Genomic DNA, 19,801 nt, shown 5'->3' on the forward strand with positions numbered 1-19,801 from the left:
TTCTGCACTTTTATGTAGACATTTAAACATCTGTGAACTCATACACAAATAGAAATAATTACAAAAATGAATCATACTGAACACATAATTTTTTTATTTTAACCTAAAAAATATGAATAAATCACAAGCCAATGGATAGATCAAACCCATTCTTTAAGTTGCTACACTGACCAAGCTTGTGGCTCAGCTCCAGAGAAACTTGCTGCTTGCCACCAGACCTGCTGACCCTAGAAAACCTTGAGAAGGGGCTTTTCAGGGAAGTGCTCCCAATTTTTGTAGTTGAGAAAGGCTGATTATAAATGAAAAAAAAGTCTGGGGGCAAAGAATTCCTCACCAAGCTCAGCAGATGCTAGCATGTCTCGGAGGCCTGAGAACGGAGGACCTCACACCACTCACCACTTGGCCCGCCACTGCGCAACAGATGGGTACAACAGGCTGCTAGCAGGCGTTGACGAAACCACAGCCATGAGCAGACCAGGAAAACTGAAACTCACTGATGAGGCTTGGAAAGAAGATGGCCGGCAGACAGAAATGAGATGCCTACCGCAGTAGAACCAATGGAAGAGACAGAAGAGAATTTTAATGAAAACATAATGGAATTACGTAACTAAAAAAAAAAGAGAAAGGGAAAGAAAGAAAGAGAGAGAGGGAGAGAGGGAGAGAGGGAGGGAGGGAGGGAAAGAAAGAAAGAAAGAAAGAAAGAAAGAAAGAAAGAAAGAAAGAAAGAAAGAAAGAAAGAAAGAAAGAAAGGAAGAAAGAAAGAAAGGGAAAGAAACTTTCAGGAACTAAATAAACACATCATGAGTTTTTAATTTAAAATCCAACATTTCAACAGAAAGACAAATTAGTACCCTTAAAAACTACATACTAGTGGTGGTCAGAAAAATCAGGTGGGGAAAAAACCCTGATAAGAAACCCAATGACAGATTTCCCCCTGATGAAAAAAGGCCAAATTATGTAGAGGTCAGATCCAGGAGACCAAATCAAGGCAGAAGAAAGTAACACAGGAAGGAATAATGGGGAAGAGGATGAAAACTTTTACAACTTAGTAAGGTGTTGAGGTGCTGAGTACTGTTGACCGAGAGGAGGGAAAATCCAGCCAACCTGTTAGAACCATGGGGAGACAGGCTTGCTGAGATGGAGGTGGGGACAGAAACAGTCCTGAGGGCCCCGGGGCACTGACTCTGGGGACTCGTGGGTGCTGATGCTCAGTGCTTCACAGGAGAACACTAAGCAGAGATTATTCTACGTTCCTCCAGGACCGGGCAAAGCCCTTGCTGTAGTGTATTACTGGGACATTGTGGCTTGTCTTTTCCTTCCACACTCTGTCTAGAGCCCCGCAAATGCCACTGTTTGAATGGCAAAGACGCAAATTGCTTTGATGAACATACAAAGTTAAAAGTGGGCAGGAGGGAAGCCATTCATAGGTGAGCGTAACCACTGCTGAAAGGAACCATTTGCTTGCTTATGGGCTGGATGTGAACAAAGAATGATCACAGATCCTAGGTATGGGGCTGCATGTCTCACACTTCCTGTGTGACTAGGGACAAGTCACTTCACCTCTAAATTCCTGTTTTCCTGGGAAGTGAGCGAGTCCACGCTCACACCTACAACAGGACAGTAGCAAACTGCTGCTGTCCAGCTGCAGCGACTGGAAACTGCGCTTCATATGGAGCGCTCATTTTCAGTCAGGAGACTTGAGTTCAGGTGCCAACTACGAACGAACCTGAGATCCCTCTGTGGCGCTGTGCTTCCCTGTCTAAACCAAGACCATGAGTATCTAGCTCCTTCGGCACCCGTCCCATCTACCATGACATCAACTGAGCACCCAGACCAAGGGCACTGCATAGGAACCGAGATACAAATAGGATGAAGTCAGGTTGGTCCTTGATCTGTATGCAGCTCACAGTGTAATGAAAAACTCCTTGGAGGCACTTCCTGAGACTTCCTCTGCCTTTGGAGAATGAAGAAAGCACCTCAAAAATCAAGTCTGTTTCTTAGTACAAGGATCAAGATGAAAACAAAAGGGTAGCACTGCATCTGGCAGCAATTGTTAAGCAAAAATAATAATAATACAGTTCCTGACATTCCATATTTTCTTGCTGAAAAAAAAAACACATGGCTGAGAAGCTGTCTCAGTGGTTAAAGAGTGCTTGCTTATATAAGCTGCCAGCCCAAGTGCAATTCCTCAGCACACACATAAAGCCAGATGCAAAGAGTGGCATGTGCCTGGCATTCGCAGCAGCAAGAGACCCTGGCATGTGCGTGTGCACAAGCGCACACACACACTCAAATAAACAAATATTCAAATGAGAGAAACATCACTGGATTTGGTGGTATACACTATTACTGCAGCATAAGGGAGATTGACTGAGGAGTATCAGAAGTTCAAGGTCACCCCAGGCTGCATAGCAAGACCTTGTCTCAAAAACAAATAGGGATATAAATGCATATAGGACAGGAGATATTTCTCAGGGATATAGTACTTATCCAGCACTTACAAGAGTCTATGTTTAAGCCCATTTTCCATCCTCATAAGAAAAACAGAAAGAAAAATACTATGAAGTAAGAACTGGGTATGGTGGTTCATGTACACCTGGAATTCCAGCAATGGCTGAGGCAGGAAGGTCATGAGTATAATGTTATCCTTGAAACAAAACAAAACAAAACAAAATATGAAGCTGATGGGTCAGGAGGAAGTGTGCCCCTGGAGGTGGGTGAGTAAGCAGTGAGTGCACAGCAGACTCCTATTTCTAATCAGAATACAGTCAAAGCACCCTGGAGAGACAGTCCTGTCTATAGGCTACGCTAGGTCTGGGCAGTATGCAACCTGCCTCGGTCTCGGTCAGTGATATGACTGTAATTGCTGCTATTATTATCTGTGGTATGAGGATTAAGCCTGAGACCTTATACATATTCAATCTAGGGCTCATCTATTATATCCAGCCCTTTTTTTCCCCCCTTTATTTTGAGAAAGGGTCTAAATTGACCAGGCTGGCCTTGAGCTCATTCTGCAGAGCAGGCAGATGTTTAACTTGGGATCCTACTGCCTCTGAATAGCTGGGATTATAACGCTTGTGCCACCACACACAGCTTAAGTGGCCTTTTAAGACTGAGTGCTCTTTTGAATGACTAGTTCCCGCATCACTATCAGGAGAAGCCACTTGACCCCTGTGGGCCTCCGTCCTCTTTCCAGTGATCCTAGCATGACACATAAGTGGAAGGCTACAGGCAACAGACACTTGGTCTCCCTTCTACTTCATCCCAACAATAAGAAACTTATCTGAAAGCCTTTTGTTGTGAGTCCTCATTTTATTCATCCTGTGCGAGTTGGCCAAAGGAAGGGTAGGACAAGAGTTTTCTTTTAATCCTTCAGGTAACTGAAGCTTCAGGATGCCTGTAGTAATAATACCAAATAATACCTAACACCAATGAACAAAGTGGATATGAATTCACAAAGAAACAATGCACGGCAACATGTTTCCATCTGTTACCATCAGCTATCACTTACTAGCTGCTGTGACTTAGTTTTTTAAGTTTAAAAATCTCATAGAGATGATAACAGCAACTCAGCATACCCCTGAAGCAATGTCAAGCATATAGAGACATTTGGTATCTTTAGAAAGTATATTATTATATGATTAAAATTAAATTTTGATACTTTTTATTTATACAGATCCATACTATACAAAAACTAAATACATTATTAAAAATCACGTACTTGGCCTATAACTGCCCTAAAATTATTACAAATTTACTTAGATGGTTTACAAAGAATGATTCTGACTTCTGTGTGTATCAAAGAAAAATATCCTAAAAACTACTTTACAAAGAAATTAAGCTAGAATTAAATTATTATCCAGCAAAAAAGGAATTCCAACATTCATCATATCTTAAAGTTATAAACAATAAATTATGTTTCAAACGCTTCACATGGAAATTTTAACACTATTACTTATAAATCATGAGGTACAGCAACAATCATCAATAAATAAAATCAATTCAATCATTTATCCAAACATTGTTACATAAGAAGTTTGAAGGAATTGTAAATAGTTCTTAATACTCTCATTTTGGTTCTCCGACTTCTCAAGATTATGTTGTATTTCTTTCAAACACATTTCTTGATGCTGTGCTTTCTAAATAAAGAGAAAGAAACAGATTACCAACAATGGTACTCCCATGAAAGACTCGGAATTGTACAATGTACATATACAACAATCAAATATATTATCTCTTCAAAGAGCTTTTAAATTTCTTTGAAGTTTTTAAAGGACTCCTCACATCTGATGTGTCCATTATTCACTTGTTTTACAGCTCTCCTTTCTTTATAAGTAGTAAACAAATGGATAGTTTATTATACTACACATTCACTTAGCCCTGAATTATCATATGTTACATGATTAACATGATAATCTTATGTAAAACTGTCATAATGAATTTCCATTACACTTGAAACCTGTTCATAACTAGTGTTGGCCATTTTTTTTTTTCCTGCCTAAAAATTCATGTTTTATCTCCTAAGACCTGTGCTCTTTAAAAAACTGACACAATTCTAGCTTTGGCAGTGAGAACACTTTTTTGTTTGAATCTTTTAAACAGAAAAAGAACTCTTACTTAACTAGGTATTATTTAAGGAAGAAGTGTAAAATGCCACACACTGATTTCCACCTCTCGGTTGCATATAAATTCTTAGGCAGACTGCGTTAGTATACCATCAGTGTCCAGCTAGAACCCAAGCACCCAAAGAACAGCGGGCTCCTCTGTGGCCCCCAGAGCAGGTGCTGGGTGAGAGAGAACCCCGGAGCCTGAGCTGCGCCCCCACCACACAGGAGGCAACGTGCAGTCACACAGTGCACACAGCGGGTCTCTGATGAGCACCAGTTCCACTCGACAGCTTGGAGAGAGAACACCATCATGCTCAGATTAGAGGGCAGAATGTCAAGTGTGAATGGACTTCACAGCAATAGAGATGAAACACTGTCATGGTTAGGCTGCTGAAGCCAGGCACCCACGCCACCCCCACTAGAGCACATGGGCCCAGAGCATGACCGGGCTGGAGGGAGGGCAGCTCCCTGTGGATGAAGTCAAAGTCAGTGAGGTTGGGCTCTGCATGTTTACAACTGAGTTGGGCTGAAGCATGTATACAAAATAAGTACTTAATTGCCTTCTGAACCATCTGTCCTCTGGAAGGCATCGAACACAGAAACTCATCCAGCTACTTCTGTTTATCTTAGAGCTAGATTTTTATTGGAGCAACGATTATCAATCTTAGCATCTGATCTTCCACCATTCATTTCCGCGGCTTTGGTGACATGCTAAGTGCACCACAGCAGCATGCAGCTGTCTTAGCTGTCTTTCTTGAAGGAGCCTCAAGTGCACAGAGCTGCCCACGTTTTACTACATCAGAAACTGAGTGAGCTTTCAAGCAGTTTACACAGCCAGACAACTGTGTTAATTTAAAAGTGATAAATCTTTCATTCTGATTAAATTCTCACGAAACTTTTGAAAGCAATAAAATAAAATCTTATGTCAAAATAATTAAACTTTTTAGTCATTTAGATTTTGAACTTTTAGACACTTGGGAATGAACAAAGTAGTTTTTATGATGTCCACCTCCTGGAAAAGTGAAGTGCCATTATTCTCTGTCATTGGCAAGTGCAGAGTTATTAAGTAATTTAATCACGACTAATGCTAGCTTCAAGAGTATCTTATGCCAACCGACGGCTTCATGAATATTCATGAAAAAGCATCAGAGGGCTAATTAAACACAACCAATTTGGTATTCTTATTTCCTGGCTTAGAGGCTCAAAGCATCTATCTCATATGCAAATTGACAGTGGTGAATTCTAACACCAAATTTAATCTTTCTAAACTAAAATATTCGTTATTTAAGACAGATTAAAAAGTCTGACTCATAAAGATTGTGTAAACTGCGTTTATCTTTAAAGGTTGAAAAATTCAAGTAAATAGAACTGAAAGATAATATGCTGATGCTGTCTGTAACTTTCATTAAGGAGCTATCACGTACGGGTACTATGCAGGGAAACGCCCAGGGAGGTTTGCAGGCAATGAGATGGTGCTACCTGAAAGGTAGGAGAGTGGCGCTTTGCATGATAACGACACTGCATTTTAGATTGTTCGTTATTTTTAGTAAGAGCAGTACAATAGCCTTGATTCACCTCAGTCTGTACTTTATTTAACTAAACTACATAGCATGAATGTTAAATGCTGATTTATGATTATACATGAAGCCACACTAATACTTACACTGTTCATTTTGCAAACAAGTTGGTTTTGTTCTTCATTTTTCTTTCTAAGCTCAGTTTCCAGATCTAATATTTTAATTTGCAAAGCCCTCTCTCTAGATGATATTTTCTCTATTTCTTCAGAAACCTGTAATTTTTATTAAGAGAATAAAATAACTAAATGTGCTTTCCTTAACATAAAATTTTAAGCCTTGATATACTACACTTCTTTTTTTCCACATAGATTGAAACAATTTAATTAGAAAATGATTAAAAGTATTCTATCTTGGGATGGGAATAAAGTTCAGTCATAAAGCACTAATCTAAAATGTGTGAGGCCCTAGCTTCAAACCCCAGTACCCCAAAGAGGAAAATGATATTCCTCTTGGCAGAAGCACATACAATATGAATGAGTATACGTATCTTTTCAGTAGACTCTCCAGTATTAACTTGAGATGGAGAAGGTGTGCACATTTTTACTGCTTTATGACTTGTGTGGATATTTTCCTAATAGCATATTTTTAAAGTTATTAAGTTCAATTGGTATTTTTGCCTATGTGTATGGCATTCATTTATATGTGTATCCATGTTTATATGTGTGTGGGCACATGTGCATGTGTGTGGTGTTATCTTTAGGAAGACTGTCATCTATTTGTGAGACAACATCTCCCATTGGCCAGTAGCTTACCAATTACGCTAGACTGGTTATCTGCTGAGGCCCAGGGATCCTCCTGTCTTTGCCTCCTCAGAGCTGGGATTATAAGTACATAATACCACCATGCCTGACATCTTCACACAGCTACTAGAGATCAAACATGGAACTTCATGCTTGTGAGGCAAATACTTTACCAACTAGGCAATCTCCCCAGCCACCCAACTGTCATGTTTAGCAGGTTTTATATTCACCACAGTATCAGGAGGAGTGGTAGAACACAGTAAGTTGGCAAGTTCTCACTAAATACCCGTGATATACTGGGATAGACAGAAGGCAGAACTGAGGCACATGCTGTGATGCAGCTAGACATGAACCCAAGAAGAGCTTGCATTCATTTGTTCACTTCCAATGCAACCTGAATGTGAACTTTCAGATTTCTCTGCTTGCTTAGTTTAGTAAGTCTAGTCTAGCTATTGTTCATCAAAGATGTGGAGATGTGGAAGTCCACTGGTGAGAATGTTGGGATGGAGCCACAGAAATGAAAGTGGGGGCTGACGTTATCCCAGGAGAAAGAATCTAGTGGGAAGGACTGACCTGTAGCCTACCACTAAGGACTTAGTTCTCTGTCATTCTAAAGAAACACTCTCTTCTGCATAAATACCAAAAGAAACTATGAGAGAGGGATGCTAGCAGGATAGAAGGCTGGAAGGGGAAATGGGAGGAGCCCTATGGACAAACATCCATGCACTTGACACTGCCCCTCAGTGTGGGTGAGCAAGGCAAAGACGGCTCTTGCTTACAGGCAGAATTACAGATGACCCTATATTCCACTGCAAGCACACATGCCTCTTGGGCCTCTGACCACTTTGGGGAAGAAACCTGATGGCATATGGCACTTTCACAGTCCACTTAGGCTGAACCCAAGTAAACCTGCCTCACATTCTATTCCCAAAAGTCCCTGTGGCTGAGGAATCTGTACATTTCTCCAATTGGCAACATATTATGTTAGCTTGCATTCCATGCTATGTCTCCTACAATCCATTTAAACTGGTTTCTCAGGCTGGAGAGATGGCTAAGCGCTTAAGCACTTGCCTGTGAAGCCTAAGGACCCCGGTTCAGGGCTCAATTCCCCAGGACCCACGTTAGCCAGATGCACAAGTGGGCGCACGCGTCTGGAGTTCGTTTGCAGTGGCTGGAAGCCCTGGTGCCCTGGTGCACCCATTCTCTCTCTCTCTCTCTCTCTCTCTCTCTCTGTCTGTCTCTTTCTCTGTCACTCTCAAATAAATAAATAAATAAAAATAAACAAAAAATTTAAAAAGAAAAAAAACTGTTTTCTCAGTGTTTAAGAATATCAAAAATCCATGTGTGACACTTGTGACCTAAGAGTCACATTTCAAAGATATCAGATTGTAACTTTTATGGAACTGACAATAATGAATTTGAAGAAGACAATGAGTAGAAGAAAAGTAAGAAGGAAAGATTAGAATTTAGTTTAAGACATGTTAATGTGACATGTCTACGTAAGTGGAGATGCCAACAACAAGCAGAATGCACAGGTCTGGATTTTAGGAGGAAGCGGCGTCCTCGGAGTAGAGACAATCATTTTCTAGCCTTACTCATCCTATGGAGGCTCGTTACCTTCATTTTACTGATTAAGAGTATCAATAAAGAAGCAGCTGGCTCCGTGATGTGTCAGCATTCAGATCTAGTTCCTGTTACTCCCCAAATCCCACCTTACATTTTGTCAAGATTAGGTTTTCAGACTCTCTCCTCAGATCTCCCTGGATCATTACTCCTCAAGATAAAGATAATCACCTCTTCTGCGGTCATCGAGCCCACCCTTGACCTATGACCACAGCTCCCTGTGGGAGACATCACTGCTACACTGAGGGTCCTGCTGAGGCCAGGCCTTTGCACCTTCACCTCCCAAGCAAAGCGCCGGGACAGAGAGGCATTAGGGTGGCTGGACGGTGACCTACCACAATGAACTAGAACTTCATCCTTGCACATATTCACATAAGGTAACAAATATTTGTCAAAAAGGAGTTGGACTCTACAGCTCACTGGATCCTATTCAGAACCACAATTTTTAATTATCTGCATATTCAACTGTTTTATAAGAGGGGTACATGTGTACAGGGGCTACACCTTCAAAGTGCTTACCGTCTTTGCCTTTTTCCTGCCACATCAACATTTATCTGGCTCTGTGTTTTGCTCCAGAGGAGAATTAGGTAAAGAATGAAAACGGAACGGCTCCCTCTACCCGGTCATCAGGAAACAAACAATAACTGTAGGCCTGGCAACATGAGACGACTTTCTGGCAAACTAGAAAGTTTCTAAATAGAGGCCCTCTGTACCTTGTGTCTTCCCTCTTCTAAGGCAGCTTCCAGTTGTCTGGCCAGCGCTGTGTACTCCGAAGACTTCTCCTTAAGCTTCAGGTTGCTCTGCCTCAGGCACTCCTCCTGCTCCGCCAGCTTCCTTTCAAGTTCCTTGTTCTCAGCGTCCATCTGGTCTAATTTTCTTTTACGCAGAGTGTATGTGTTATAAAGTTATAGGGTGGAGGGGGAAATGCAGTACCAATTTTTAGTCCATTTGATACTTACTGTTTTAGGTTTTCACACTTTAACTGAATTAGATAATTTTCCTCCTCAAGAGATAGCTTGGTCAGAAGCATATGATTTCCCTCAACCTAAGAAAAATGTTTGCTTGGTTATTTTCCTCATATTCAACTTCCAAGGAAATCTATATCTTAATTGATAGAATAACTTTAAGAGACAAGAAAATATGATTATGATTACTTCTACACAGAATGACAACAGAAAATGTTATACTGTAAAATAAATGTTCCCAAATTCCTGCTGAATTTTAAAAAATTATGTTGTCTGTGTTTGAAAATTTTTCTTGGGGGGTGGCAAGCATTTCTGAACAATATTTTAAAAGGACACTGATTTATTAAGCTAAAATTTAAAAATGTTAACTAATATTAATGTATCATTGGCTACTTGGGGTTTCTAATATTTTTTTACACTTCACTTAAAAACACTAATTGATAATTGACTATCTGTGAGGTTGTAGCTATAGGTTTTTAATCAAAGACACACCTGCCCAAGCCAAGACAAACATTCCTTCCACTGCTTCAAAGGCTGATTCAAATACCTTAAGAAGTTTAAATAATAAAACTATATCTCTTAAGTTCAACTAGTAATTTAAACTATGTATATAATGATGTTTTTCCAGAAAAATCTCTTTTCAGAAATCAAATTAACCAAAACTATCGCCTCCATGCATATAACAGGATGCACTTCAAAATGAAAATTCACATTTTATTTGGAAGGCAAAAAGGGAATTCTTCTTAAAATGTCCTGCAAGTAAACAAAATGTCATCACCCTTGTATATGCTCCTTTGAAGAAAAACAATTCAGCCTAAAAAAATCTATCAAGACTCTCCACATAGTAGGCACTGAGCTAGGCAGTGACTAGGAAATGACTAACAGGACATGTGGTACCTATACTGACGGACTGGTATATATTGAGAAAACAGACTGACAATAATCCAACTAAGCTTGATGTACAATTATAATTAAAGTACATTAATACATATGTAAATTATACTATTTGCCTTGCCATCAACAAACATATAAACACAGCTTTTCCTCTTTTCTTATAACATTACTACACTGTCATCCAATGTCTAAATAAAGATTTCCACGAATAACCTAAATTAGCAATTTTAATTACCAGTTTATCATCATAAAACACTAAAAGAGAGAGTCAGGCGTGGTGGCGCATGTCTTTAATCCCAGCACTAGGGATGCAGAGGTAGGACGACTGCCACGAGTTTGAGGCCACCCTGAGACTACATAGTGAATTCCAGGTCAGTTTGGGCTAGAGTGAGACCCTACCTTGAAAAAACAAAATAAAACACTGAAAGAGTAGCCTGCAAAAAAACATTATAGTATCTGCATGAAAATGCTATTTTCAGCTGACACAGATAGGGTGAAGAATCACCCCACATAAGTGCCCTCAGCTGATGAAATGACTCCCAACGTTCTTTGAACACATCTCGCAAGACGAGCAACTGGGGACACCTGGGCCCAAGGCTGCTGCGTGGTCGGCTCCCGGCCCGCGCACTCCTCCTCACAGCACTGCACTCCGCAGACACTCCCCAGGCCTCCCTGCAGCTGATGTCCAGGAGTGGGGGCACAGTTTTTTCAAGTGACACTCCTGAGGCCTCCATGCAGCTAATATCGAGGGGGAACAGGCTTCCGCTACCTTCTGACACTCCCAAGGCCTCCGTCCAGCTGACGTCAAGGAATGGGGGACGCAATCTATCTCCTGAGGCCTCCCTGCAGTTGATGCCAAGGAATGGCACACTTCCTCTTTCTCCTGACATTCCGGAGGCCTCTGTCCAGTTGATGTCGAGGAATGGCACACTTCCTCTATCTCTTGACATTCCCGAGGCCTCTGTCCAGTTGATGTCGAGGAATGGCACACTTCCTCTTTCTCCTGACATTCCGGAGGCCTCTGTCCAGTTGATGTCGAGGAATGGCACATTTCATCTTTCTCCTGACATTCCCAAGGCCTCTGTCCAGTTGATGTCGAGGCATGGCACATTTCCTCTTTCTCCTGACATTCCCAAGGCCTCTGTCCAGTTGATGTCAAGGAATGGCACATTTCCTCTTTCTCCTGACATTCCGGAGGCCTCTGTCCAGCTGACATCAGGGAATGGCGCACTTCCTCTACCTCCTTCAACTGAAACTCCATCTGGCCTCTCATCTGAGTTACAGCATGTGGGAAAATAAGTGCAAGGCCACACATTCAACATGAATATTTTTACTATATTAAAAGACATGCTTGTTATATAGTATTTTAGGTACAACAGATTAAAATAACATTTAAACAAGTAAATAAGAATGAGTATTAGATTCTGTTGAATGAAAACATATAAACCCAAAACAGTGGATCAGCCCTTGCTAATGAGTTTTCAGAAGTGCTGTCAAGGGAGTAAACCCAGTGGTATTTGCTGCAAGGAGCATGTTCGGCGCACTTAGGCGCCGTGCACAAGCAGATCTGCTAACGAACGTGGAGCGCTAGATGTCTGCAGCCCTTCTCAGCTGTACGGCAGGTGTCGCCTTCAGTCATCTGCACTTACCACACAGACGTTTAACTAAATTACAGCAGCTCTGCTTCACCCATCGTGGCCCCAATCAGTGTGGTTTACTGTGAATTACTCAAGGTAGCTACAATCAGGAGGTCTTATTTGTGGCTGTATTTGGTCATTGTTAACAAAAGAGAAAATCTCTTGGATTTCATCTACGTTTATTCGTTTGCTTCCTCGCTATAGCGAATTGTGGATATGTGACATGAAGCCATGCACTACCCGTTTAAAGAGCTAGCTAGAGGGTGATCTCCAGGTTCTTCCCAAGGAAAAATCAGGGGTGCTGCCCTGCCTGAGACAGGGATATTGCAGTGTCCATGCAACATCTGGCAGTCTAGAAGACCGAAAAAAATAAATAAATAAAACAGAGTCTGAGCATCTCCCCCCAATCAGATAAAAGCCCCTGGGAACTCTGGAGAGTCAAGCAGTAGAGAAGGAAAACCTGGTTCTGTAACCAGAAGATACTGTGAGCTCCCAGTAGCTGGAAAACATGGGCTCTTGCCCTTCCTCCTTTTCAACAGGTTTTTGAACTGGGTTTCAGTTTAGGGTTTTACTGGACTGTGAAAAGGAATGTCTCAGGAGAAATAGACCAAGAGACATGAAATGGTGTCTTCTCTGGTCCACTAAAAATAGGTGAAAAGTATCTCTAAGAAAGTAGCAAGCTGCTTATTTTACAGCCTGCTCTGGCTGGCCTCAACTTCCCAGTGATGCCTCACTCTTACTTCCCAATTCCAAGATAGCAGAGCAGCCCAACAACAGTAGCTATGATGATGCTCAGAAGCATCTCAGACCCATCAGCCAGGAGCCTCTATCCGAGGACTTCCACTGTGTCCTCACCAAAGCACTGTGAAGTCCAAACAGGAATGCATTTTCATCTAAAACTTAAGATATTCGTGAAAACATCATGCCTGCCAGCACTGGCCTCCTCCTTACTCTGTTGCAATAGGGTAAACAAAGAAATGATGAGGCTTTTTACTTAAGATATCACTTTTCTCCAAAAAACAAAAATATGCATTTACCAGAGAATATTTACTTTGCAATTTTTTTGAGACTCAAAAGATTTAAAATTAGAAAGAAGGTAACACTAGCTTGCATTTTATTGCTAATGCAACTCAGTGATTATCAGGTTTTTTTTTTCTTTTTTAAGTTAAATCTGCTCCTGTATCATAAATTTAAAAAACAAATCATGCTATTTGTCAAGTACTAAGAAAACAGTAAACAAAGCTTTCAAGCAAACAACATTTGGGGGGAGGGGACTCCTACAGAGACAAAACAAACCATCCCTGGATAAGGACTAGAGAAAAGGACAAATGAAAGAACTTGTATGGCAAAAATATGATTTTACTATTTTGATTTCATACTTACTTTCTCTGCCTTTTTATTTTTAATTAAATTATTTTCATGAAGCAAGTCTTCACATCTGCTTTTTACTGTTTTTGCTGCTTCTTGTAACTTTTGCACCTAAAAATAAGATATATTACTAAAGCACCACAAATTAGTTAATTATTAATATGAAATAAAAACTAAAAAATTGGATTTATAGCTACTTTACTTTGAATTTTTATTTTAAACAAATAATTTACTTCCCTGCTAAAAACTTTCAGCATGTTTATCTGATGTTATTCCTTCTTTCATATGGAACTGTTTAGTGCTCAGCTTCAATCCACAATCCTTGTGAGTTACCTGTCCTTTCCTATCAATACTTTTAGTCTTGCTCTGAAGACTACAGAAATCTTCATTTGCAGGTAAATGCCACTTTGAAAAATTAGCCTCTGGGGCTGGAGAGATGGTTCAGTGGTTATGCAAAGCCTAAGCGCTGGAGTTCTATTCCCCAGTACCCATGTAAAGCCAGATGCACATGGTGGGCACACGCATTCGGAGTTCGTTTGCACTAACTGGAGGCCCTAGCATGCCCATTATCTCGCTCCCCCTCTCTCCTCTCTCAAATAAATAATTTCATTTTTTAAAAAAGTAATTGGCTTCTGGTCCAAACCACCTTTCATTCCAATAATTTTCCCAACTAAGCAAAATCTATTCAAAACCTATGAGCACTTTATACAGTGACCCACCACTGAAATACATAATAATTTACTGTAACGCAGTAAATTTAGTCACAGCATGAACTTGAACAAGCAGATAGAAGGCCCAGGCAACTTTCAAAATAGCAGGCCCACAGACTCCACTCTAATTTCCCAGCTGCAGCCCATCGAGACGCTGCCCCTTCCTACACCTACACTTTGCATCAACTTAGGCTTTGGACCTCAGTGTGTCTGTCTTTCTCCTCACACCTGACCTGACCTGAACCTAGGGCCTCATAACTGCTTGACCTAGAATGTTCTACTGCTGAGTTACACTTCTAAACCATTGGTATTCTTTAATTCAAAGTCTCTTCCAGTAACATCCAGTTCTTTAATGACCAGTTTGTTTGACATCACTTAAGTGTCTATGTAAAATCTATCTTTTCGTGAATACTGGTCATATCCAAAACATACAGCTTATCTATGTCACCACTAAACATGCATTTTAATTTAGATATGATGTCACCTATTATTTTTATTTTTTTGTGAACTACTGTGAATTAGACTCCATTTATTAGAAAAGAGAACTGGGATTTAATGACCCTAAAAGACAGCCATCATTCCAAATCCACCCATATGCTAAACAACAAACAAACTAAGATTAGCAATATTATGCATTAATATTCACATCATACCTATGAAAATAATCTTGTATCTACTTGAGGATTATATCCACAAGGTGTTGTAGCATCAGAACGTAGCAGAACTATCTATTTATAAAGGAATCTGGGATCTTAGAAAACGTTTGTGCCATATTGTATCATGTCACAAAATAGCTCCACTTCCTCACTTCTACCTACTTAGATCAAAAGTCCAATGTCTTAAAGTATCTACAGATCTTCACAAATGTGAAAACAGAGGCAGTCACCTGGGTTTTATAGACTTCAATAAGGCTTTTCTGTCGTTTTTCTACTTCTTGTAATTCTAAGAGCTCATTTTCAACACAAACAACTTCATCCGTCAAAGCCTCAAGTGTATTCTAGAAAGAAACATGTGGCAGATTATACATGTCACTAGAACGCTATGAAGTGTGTTACAGAATTATTATTGAAAATTAACTCGATTATCAACAGTTGATAAAATATTTTTGATTATGTGATTTCTGACCTAAACTTGAGAACTTTTGAAAAGTAATAACTAATACTTATGAATAAGTTTACCAAACTTTCACAGGACATTTTTTTTTAACTTTTAACAACCGGCAGACCATCAAGGAAGGACGACTCCAGAAAATGGAAAGGAAGAGGAGCGCATTCCCAAAGAAGCAACGCAAGGATTTTCCAGAGGAAAAAGAGACAGGAGTCTTGGGACTTAAAAGACACACAAAGTACCCAGCAATGTAGACAAGAATATAACCGCACCTGAATATGAAATTTTAAAACTCCAAAGGAGGAATATTTTGAAAGACCATCAACTAAAAATTACACTACCATGGAATAAGAATCAGATTGGCAACAGATTTTCTCCATCAACAACTCTTGATAGTTAACGATAGCTGAGTGACGAGATACGTACGTAGCCCAATCACTCAAGACAAAATGAGGGCAATAACTGAGCATTTTTAGACATGGAACAACATTTTATGTGTCCTTCTTCCTATTTTCTGTTTTTTAAGGTTAGATTTTTTTTTTTTTTTTGAAGTTTTGCTCTAAGAAAATAAGGAACCACAAGAGAGATCATGTAGGATCCAGGAAACAGGAAAACCAAAATAGTAGCCCCAGGAAGTTCCAGAAGGACATCGGAAGACCAGCCCACTGAGGCTGACCTGGGAACACAGGGGTCTCAAACAGAAGTCATCTGGGAAAAACAGGCTCTCAGAGAACACAAACATGACAGAGTTTCAGGAAAAGCAAGGCTATCATAAGGACAGAGTACAATAAGCAGGGTATTTAGGAGGTCTAGGAAAAATGTTAAAGCTGGAAAAAAAAAAAAACCCATCATTTGTGTGGAGAAAGAACATTACACAGTCATTGCTGTTTACATAAATCTATAAAAACAGTACTTCCAGTTAAAGAACAAACTGTCCAGGTAGGTAGTTACCCTGTGCTTACGCCTATGATGGGAAGCTTCCCTAGAGATCCAGCAAGCAGGGGAGTAAAGGACAGTATAACCAAAAGTCACTTTGGTTTGCACCATCAAAAAAGCACCAACTGAATACAAAGTGCAGAAACACAACTAAATACACACCCCACAGAGGTACATAATTCCCAGAGGTACACGGGGCCCACAGAAGCACAGAGGACACGGTACCCACACCGACCTTGCTCACCCTCTTCTTTCTCTGGTTATGAGCCCTGTCCTAGACTGCTTAGTGCATACTGCCCGTATATGAATTTTATGTTCATAACAACTTTTCCTTCAACATTTTCCATCAAGATAGATTCATTTACTATAAAAAGGGGACAAAGTTATATAGTATATATTTTTTAATTAGAAATTCAACATACATTTTAGTTGTATTTATAGTAAGACTATTATTTTTACTAGTGCCCTACTAATTAGAAATTCAATATCAGTGTTTAATTTGGGTTAGAGAGATGGCTGAGCAATTAGGGCACTTGCCTGAAAAACCTAAGGACCTGAATTAGATCCCCCAGTTCCCACTTAAAACCAGATGAACAAAGTGGAACAAGCATCTGGAGTTGGTCTGCAGTGGCTGGAAACTCTGGCGTGCCCATTCTCTCTCTCTCTCCCTCCCTCCTTGCAATAAATTATATATACACACACATATAAGTTTTAGAAGTATTTAATTTGATAACAAAAATAGTGGTGTATGACTTAGAAATAAATTTGTAGGTAGCCATCAGAAGAACTAAAACAAAAACCTGTCTAGAAACTTAAAACTAACTCTTCAAATAACTGCAAATTAAAACCACAGATACCATTTCTGTCTGCCAAATTAGTGAATGTTAAAATAGCAGAAACATTTGACTTCAGTGCTGTTAGGTATGGGGGCTAATGGCAGTGTAGCTGATATAATATTTTTGAGGAAAAAAAAAGTAGCAAAGCATATCAAGAACTTTAAAATATTTATATTTTGGGCCAAGTAATTCAACATATGAGAATCTAAGCTAAAGAAAACAAACCAGCTGGGCGTGGTGGCGCATGCCTTTAATCCCAGCACTCGGGAGGCAGAGGTAGGAGGATTGCCATGAGTTCAAGGCCACCCTGAGATGACAGAGTTAATTCCAGGTCAGCCTGGACCAGAGTGAGACCCTACCTCAAAAAAGAAAGAAAAGAAAGAAAACAAACCAAATATAACTATGTATGAATAAATTTATCATAAAATTATTTATAAATGTTAAAAGATGAAAATAACCCAAAAAAAGAGGAAATATTATTTCAATTGCTGATACTTCTAAAGGGAGTAATAAAAAGGAGGCATATAATAAGCTTATATAGTAGATGCTACACTGTACTAACATTTTTCCATTTTAAAGTGAATGAGAGTCAGGCATACTTGCTCCCTCCTATAATCTCACTCCCCAAGTAGCGGAAGCATGAAGATTGTAGAAAGGTCAAGGCCAGCCTGGGCTATACATTAAGTTTCAGGCCAGCCTATACTCAGGGAGACCCTGTCTCAAATAAACCAATTAGCTAGCTAATTAACTGAATAAAGCAAGGGCTATCTTAAGGAAGTTGCATAATGTGGCTGTCTCTGGGGGTTCATGGAACTAATGGTTATTTTGTTCTTTTGTTTCTGTATTTCTAGTCTCCAAGTTTGCTAAGTGAGTATGCGCTCTTCCCTGGAAAGATAATATTAAATAATGGACAATAAGAAGTTTCATGAACTAGGTGCAATGAATAATCAGAGTTTTCAATAAAGAAAGCACAAAAAATTTCATCTTACTTGAAGTACTAAGAACTTAAAAATTTTCCTGAAGAAAAAAAACTAATACTGAATGTTAGTGCTAAGAAAAAAAAAAGGGAGGAAAGAGACATTGATTGGAACTTTCTTGACAAAATTAAATAATTATGCTAGTAGATGGTTACACTATTCCTCTTTCTCACTACAGCTGGGAAAGCAGACCTGTAGTATATGCTTTCACATGTGTCACTTAGATCACTACCATTTCATCAGCTCCTACCTCCATAACCAAGGGAAACAGGAGGATCAATTTCAAAACCCCTACTTCATATTAAATCTCCACATGGAACAAAACAGGCTTGAGCTTCATGAGCTGGGCCTTGCCCACTGATCTAAAGAAAACAAACTGACAACCACGGTGAGATATGTCACCAACCTTATAAATTGATTGAAAGTGCCCTTCAGACCTGAGCTGCTCTTTGTACATATACAGTAAACAAACTGTAGTTACTATACATTGTATTGCCTAACACTGCCTTTCCCACGATAATAACCAGAAGAAAGTTTGACTACCAGGAAAATATGCCAAAATCTACAATAGATAAAATTCTCAAGTATATAATGTCTAGAAATATAAAACAAGAAAAGTTTAGAAAAAGTAGATAAGCCAGGCATGGTGGCACACATCTTTAATCCCAGCACTTGGGAGGCAGAGGTAGGAGGATCTCGAAGAGTTCACAGCCACCCTGAGACTCCATAGTGAATTCCAGGACAGCCTGAGCTAGAGTAAGACCCTACCTCAACAACCCCCCAGAAAAGAAAAAAAAAAGTAGAAAATATTTGGATATCTCTCCAATTTTTTTCGGAGGTAATTTTTAAAAACAAAATTGCGAAATTTAAAGCTTGAAATGCCATCATTTGGTTAAAAATCATTTTCTTTGGTAATAATATTGAAAACGTCTACATTTTTCCCATAAATTCATAAACACAGTCCATGGCAATTTTTATCTAATATTTACATCAATTTAAACAGCCAGTAGTAAGATAATTATACTTGTTCCAAAAAGGAAATAAGTACATTTCTAATGCAGAAAAAAAAAAAAACTTTACTTTTTAAAAATAGATTAAGGTCATGGCAGTTCTTTTTAACATTATAGATGTTTTCTCTCCAGCACCAAGCAAATCATAATAACTTACCTTAATATACAGAATAAATGTATATCTCAAGTAATCCTATATTCAGTGACAAAATTAAACTTCTATGAACACAGTAAAATGATATTTTTATTTTATAAATTTTTCTGAAATGTACTCTATGTTAACAACATTATATTATGCTAATATATTCTTATTTTTCCTTTACATGCTACATTAAATTTATGGTTCACAATGACTCTTTTCTGTCTTCTCTTTCCTATCCTCCAGGTACATATTACAAAACTGGAAATTATGCCATCAGCTTTGCTCAAGTCCCAACTGGTCACATGTATCTCTGGTTGACTGAGAATTCAAGTTTCTTTTTTCTAAGAAAGTCTGAAAACCTCCTCCCCATCCCTTCTCTGAGACACATACAAACCAATCACCCCTTGGATTTGACTCAGTTGGAAAATTCTTTCTGGTTATAAAGCAGCCAAGAACATACTTTCTGGTTTCAAACAGACCAGGCCTGAGGTTAAACCCTATGGTAACCATGACACCTAGAAATAGTTTTACGCATTAAAGTTAATGTAATTTTGGATGAGTCACTTAACTGCTAAAATTAGAGAGTAAATAATTTTTTTAAGTTGAGACAAAGAGAGAGTTGTTCAACTTCACAAGCCTTAATTTTAAACATGTTTTTGCCTATATAACTAT

The 19,801-nt window shown here is 39.3% G+C and overlaps 1 protein-coding gene across 7 annotated transcripts in view; it reads right to left on the reverse strand.

Moving 5' to 3' along the window:
• Nucleotides 1-3,292: 3,292 nt before the first annotated feature.
• Odf2l (outer dense fiber of sperm tails 2 like) overlaps nucleotides 3,293-19,801 on the reverse strand; it is a 41,672-nt gene continuing 25,163 nt past the window's right edge. For 4 of the 7 annotated variants that reach the window (XM_045138685.1, XM_045138688.1, XM_045138687.1 and 1 more), the window contains 7 exons: nucleotides 15,008-15,118; nucleotides 13,427-13,522; nucleotides 11,176-11,679; nucleotides 9,507-9,592; nucleotides 9,261-9,423; nucleotides 6,271-6,396; nucleotides 3,293-4,139 (listed from right to left, as the gene is read on the reverse strand). In XM_045138685.1, the coding sequence (XP_044994620.1) occupies nucleotides 4,011-4,139; nucleotides 6,271-6,396; nucleotides 9,261-9,423; nucleotides 9,507-9,592; nucleotides 11,176-11,679; nucleotides 13,427-13,522; nucleotides 15,008-15,118 (1,215 nt within the window). In that variant the 3' untranslated portion in view covers nucleotides 3,293-4,010. The remainder of the gene's footprint in view (nucleotides 4,140-6,270; nucleotides 6,397-9,260; nucleotides 9,424-9,506; nucleotides 9,593-11,175; nucleotides 11,680-13,426; nucleotides 13,523-15,007; nucleotides 15,119-19,801) is intronic. The other 3 variants (XM_045138690.1, XM_045138689.1, XM_045138686.1) reach the window with 2 other exon arrangements.

Source organism: Jaculus jaculus, chromosome 19 (genome assembly GCF_020740685.1).
Source record: "Jaculus jaculus isolate mJacJac1 chromosome 19, mJacJac1.mat.Y.cur, whole genome shotgun sequence".
NCBI classification, from domain to species: Eukaryota; Metazoa; Chordata; class Mammalia; order Rodentia; family Dipodidae; genus Jaculus; species Jaculus jaculus.